The sequence below is a fragment of the Panicum virgatum genome, chromosome 5K (assembly GCF_016808335.1).
Source record: "Panicum virgatum strain AP13 chromosome 5K, P.virgatum_v5, whole genome shotgun sequence".
Classification (NCBI taxonomy): domain Eukaryota; kingdom Viridiplantae; phylum Streptophyta; class Magnoliopsida; order Poales; family Poaceae; genus Panicum; species Panicum virgatum.
Genome location: NC_053140.1, coordinates 58872343 through 58877581, shown reverse-complemented (window position 1 = coordinate 58877581; position 5239 = coordinate 58872343). Strand labels below are relative to the sequence as shown.

Sequence of the window (5239 nt, the reverse complement as noted above, 5' to 3'; positions counted from 1 at the left end):
CTGCCCGGAGGCTTCACGTGGATTCTGGCACTCTGGCTGCTGTCCTGTCCGGGTCCAGCGTAGCTCGCCGACGATCGGGTGAAGCGTTTCAAGCGAGTGGAACAGATGGTGGCAGAACGTAAGATTATTTCCCGCTGATGATGGTGGGTTTGTTTATTGCTTACAAAGACAGTATTTGCATGCGTGCACGGTGTTAACTTAACGACCTTTAAATTCGAGTAAACAAAGACGAAACATCCCGCGCCAATTTGAAGCACAAACACTTGCTGGATGTGGCCACTTGTGAGCTCTGTGGACATGGCGACGAGGACTGCGATCACCTCTTCCTGTTTTGCCCCTTTGCGGCTCAGGTTTGGAGCAAATTGGGCATGGATGTTCAGAATTGCGAGGTGCAGACAATCTGGACTGTTCCCCACCCAGCAACAATCCCGGCTCGACACTTCGACAGCTTCCTCCTCCTGGTGTGCTGGAATATCTGGAAACACCGCAATGAGGTGGTTTTCAGGAACCTTCCTCCTTCACACGAAAGACTGGTGTGCATGCAAAGATGAAGCTCGGGACTGGAACTATCGATGGAGAGCAGCAGACCTACCTGTAAATGACTCCTGGTGCCTGATCTTTTCTAATATGTAACTCATAGATGCCACCCCCTTTTCTTCAAATTGCTGAAAACCAATGTACTGACTTTTGGCTTGCGACAAAAGCCCCTTTAAATGCAAAATTCAGGTGGGGGATGCTCCCCCGTGACCGTCAAAAAAAAAAAAGACGAAACATCCCCACTGAAAACAAACGTGCATGCATGATATGTTGACCGCGTGATCTTTGTTTGCTGAAGAGTTTGGCTCTGTTTCTGAAGCAAGACGGCGACCTTAGCCATGGGCTCCAAGCTAGTACGAAGTGCAGGCAAATGACCCCCGGTCATCACTGATTTGGATCAACGAGCGAGCATACACCCATTCCTTTCCGTTTAACTCGATCGATCGCTCGTCGGCATTTTTTTTAAAAAAAATATAGAAACAATTCTGATTGGAAGCTCTGATAAACAAGTAGTAGCATCCTTGTAGAAGCACAGCGTTTATTGTTACCCTCATCTCTTTGTACAATAGCCTTCAGACACATCTACTGCAGCGCAAAGTTATTGGTCTTGACTCTCCTCTACTATACCCTTGTACAAAAACAAGACTTTTATTCGCTCACCAAAGTCTGCGAGAAAGCAGACCGGCCCAAAGTCACGGACGGACATAGCACGCACTCAATGGGTGGCGCTACACTTATTTCGGGGCGGCCGGCGCGAACCTGAGCAGGGTGCGCGACTCGAGCCAGGGCTTGACGACGACGACGGCGTCGAACACGCGCTCGCCGCCGGCGTTCTCCGCCGCCGCGGCCACGCGGAGGTAGTACTTGAGCCCCGACACCACCTGCCGCTGCGCCGCGACGACCCTTCCGAACTCGAGCCTTTCGCCGCCGACGCGCCGCCGGTTGTACTCGGCGACGGAGAACCGGCCGAGCTCCTGCACCTCCCCGTCGCGCTCCACGTCCCGGACCTCCGTCCTCGCCCCCACCTTCCTCCCCCGGTACTCGCCGCCCGGCTGCCGTATGCCGCTCGGCTCGTCGGCGCGCGCGGACGCCGCCACGTCCACGAGCAGGACGGCGGCGAGGAGCACGCAGCAAGCACCGAGCAGCCGGCGAGCCATCGCACTGGTTTCCGTGGTCGCGTACTGCGCTCGATCTGTTTATCTCTAGCTGTAGCGTGCTGTGTGGTTGTTGAGAGCTGTGACAGCTTGCGGTCGAGTGATTCCGGGGCAGCGTACACGGCGGCGCCATTATATATAGCCGGAGCTCGCCTGCCTGGAAGGGAAAGGCGCCGCTGGGTCAGGAAGCGTGGTGGCATGGTGCGCCGCGCGCGCTGGTGCGGCCAAACGCGGCGCGCAGTGGGTGCATGAACTGCGCGTCCCGAGGCGGCGACGCGCGCGGGGAGGGGATAGCCGGATAGGGACGGGGGGAGGCGGGCGGAGGACACGTCGGGCGTGGTCGCGTGAGGCGTGGCGCCACGTAGACGGGCTGCGTGAGATGGTGGGGCTGGTTCCTCGTGGGCTATGACGCCAGGCCGCGAGGGGTTGTGTCGCCGCATAGGGCTGCTGAGCCTGAGCTGAACGGATATGGTAGACACTGTACCGTACTGTGGGCTTCTGCCTTCCCCCCAATTTTTTTAACGCTGCCAGCTATCGCCAACGTTGAGTAGGCAGACATCCTTCGCCGCAGCGACTGATGGAGAAGCAGAACATGTTTACTACTAGAGTACTGGTATTCGAATTTGAACAACGGCCTAATTTTTTTCAGTATATATTGTTGCAAGCTTGCAGAACAAACAGCACCAAATCCTAGTGACAGACTGACAGTGATCTATGATTGACAACACGCCGTACCTGCCCTCAGGTTGGTGTGGTCAATTTTCTTCAACCTTAGCTCATCAAGATCTACAAACTCCAGCTAGCCATGAGGTCATATTATGATCAGTATTCCACGAACCGCAGTCAATGGGGAAGTAATAAGAACAAGCATAAGAAAAGCGCGCGAACATGCAGCAGCAATGGGCGATCAACAGAAACGTCGAACGGAAGAGAGCACAATCGAGAAGCCAGCTCAAGAGCGATGACGGCGGACGCGGGGATGCGCGTCGCCCCGCTCTTGCTCCCTGCCTGCTCGCCGCCGTCTCGGGTACCCTGCACAGGTAAAGTTACTCCACGCTTACTAGTTCCCGTCTAATCGAAGAGTACAGGTGATCTCTCGATCGCTGGCTGCTGAAATTATGGGGCGCCGCGGGGCCGTTCGGAAGGGAGAGGTTCTGGACGGCCGACGGCGAGAGCACGAACTCCACCACCAGTGAGCAGGGGCAGGGGCTCCTATACATTTTTTGAAAGACAGATAAATTATTCATCTTTAAAATCCATTTGACCCAATTAACTATTGCAAACACATTTAATGTTTTGTAGAATTAACTCAACATTTTTTATAAAAAAATTAATATTTGAGTTTAAATTGTTGAAACTGTAAAAGTGAAATGTTGAAATTAAAAGCACAAAATGTTGAGGTTTCGTAGTTTTTGTTGTGCGGTTTTCGGGCCCGATTTACTTACAAATAGGGTTAATTTTTTTTTTCTTATTAATATACGCCGAACAGCAAGGTTAAAGATCTTTTAAAAAAACTAAATTGAATTGTTGAAGATATTTCTTCTCCAACGAGCAGCCTTCTGCTCCGGCGAGCTCAGCACGTACGGCGGGGTGAGGTAGCGGTGGCGCGCGCCCACGCGGAGCAGTGGCGACGTGCGGGCACGGCGGCCGGCGAGCTCGACGCGCGGTGGCGCTTGCGGGGAGCGGCGGTGCGTGCCCTGCACGGAGCGGTGGCCGGCAAGCGCAAGGCTGCGTGGGGCAGGGAAGAGCCGCACGACGATGGTGTGTTGGGTGGCGGCTGGGGCACGGGATGGGCGTGCGAGAGATGTGAAGGTTAGGATTTGAGTGGGTTGATCCAATAGTTTTAGATGATTGTATAAATCTTGAACATTGAATGGTGAGGAAGAAAAAATCCATGGGAAGATAGAGAGGATTCCCGGTCCGTGGGTCACTTTATTTCTTCTCTGTTTTCGTGCCGGCCCATGGGCGCCCAGTTCATTCAGACAGGCCTTCTAAACGAAAGTTGTGCCCGCCTGCCCAGTAAACTCCCTACAGCATCTAGGCCCACGGTGGGAATCCTGACCAAGTGAGCAGCCCAGCGCCCACGGCCAGCCTTGCCGCATGCGCCGCCCGCACTATGGCCTACGGGCGATGGTGGGCTCAGCGACGGCAAGGCGTGGGACAGGCGGCGGCGCGGAGGCGGCACCCTGCGCGTGCTCATGCGACGGCGGCGTCAGCTGAACGTACGCACGCCGCGCCCACCGCCCTGCCCAAACCCCAACTCGGGCATCGACTTCGGGACGAGGACGCGCGACGGCGGCAGGCTCGTGCTCACGTATACAAACCCGTCACCTACACCTACAACCGGACGCAGATCAAGGTGATCGTGAGAATCTCCGATTCTTCACAGCGAATAGTGTCGGACGCTCTGGTCTTGGTCTTCCATCACTACTGCATCTGCGCATTATATTGCTCAATGCTGTTTATTATATTTATCTGATTATCTCTAATCCAATCAACTGTTTTCTGACTGCAGCATGTGGTTATAGTCAGATCGGGAGATAGCTCGCATATATATGGCATGATGTTGAGGATAACTGGAGCGGGTTCCGCTCAGTATATGTGTAGGGGATGTAAGCGCAACCAATACTATTGTGTGAATACATAAGAGATGCAGGTAAGTAACCATATTATATAGTCATACCAGATAGGCTAGAAAATAAAAGGTCGCCTCTTTATCATAATCATAAGACGATAAAAATCCCATTTTTTGCGTTCATATATATGCCGTTGTTCGTTGTGGAGATACATGCATCTCCACACAGATCAAAAGGAATTGAACTCGAAAGCCACATCCATCAAAATCAAAGAAATGTATCAATCAGGCCCAGCGGCGGATCCAGGAGGGGGGCTAGGGGGGCTCAAACCCCCCTAAGAGCCCCTAATTACACGTAAAACACTGTAGCAAAAGCATCAAATCACTATTAAATCTTCACACAAATCAACATCTCCATTGTTTCAGCCCCCCTGGTCTCTCATCCTGCATCTGCCACTGATCAGGCCTAGCTAGGGGCGTATACGACTGCTTACAACTAAATAATTGCACGGCCACGAATTAACTACTAATAAAGAGAAAGTGTATGGATCTGCTATTGATCCTCTAAATCTGTTGCAACAAATGCTGATGGAACTGGAGGTGGAGGTGGAGGTGGGGGCGTGTATATATATATATATATATATATCCCTTTCTTTCTCTATCATTGTACTGGTTCAGCCCAAAATAACTGATGCCTGACTATTTTTATTTTTGAGCAGCAGTCCCTTCAGAGATGTCTAGATGTATATATAGACCATATGAAAACGAAAATAGGACACGTAGTAGACTCCTCCAGGATGATATTAAATAAAATGCGACCGAGGGTATTTAAATTGTTTGCAGGATGATATGTAAATAGGAGTCATCCTGGAGGACTCCTCCGGGATGATATTACCCCCACACATTCTCAAACCATCATTAGGTTTTGGGCATTGGTAACAATAATGCAAACAAATTTTAACTATTTTGTTGG

At 51.9% G+C, this 5239-nt stretch overlaps 1 protein-coding gene and 1 long non-coding RNA gene across 2 annotated transcripts; one reads left to right on the top strand and one right to left on the bottom strand.

The window, feature by feature from the left end:
• Positions 1–1045: 1045 nt before the first annotated feature.
• On the bottom strand, positions 1046–1791 carry LOC120710813 (cysteine proteinase inhibitor 4-like). The gene has a single exon (XM_039996384.1). The coding sequence runs from the start codon at positions 1692–1694 to the stop codon at positions 1272–1274; it is 423 nt and encodes a 140-aa protein (XP_039852318.1). The 5' UTR covers positions 1695–1791; the 3' UTR covers positions 1046–1271.
• Positions 1792–3908: 2117 nt separating this feature from the next.
• Positions 3909–4355, top strand: LOC120710812. The gene is made up of 2 exons (XR_005690020.1): positions 3909–4050; positions 4207–4355. It is a non-coding gene; the product is annotated as an uncharacterized LOC120710812 (long non-coding RNA).
• Positions 4356–5239: the final 884 nt, after the last annotated feature.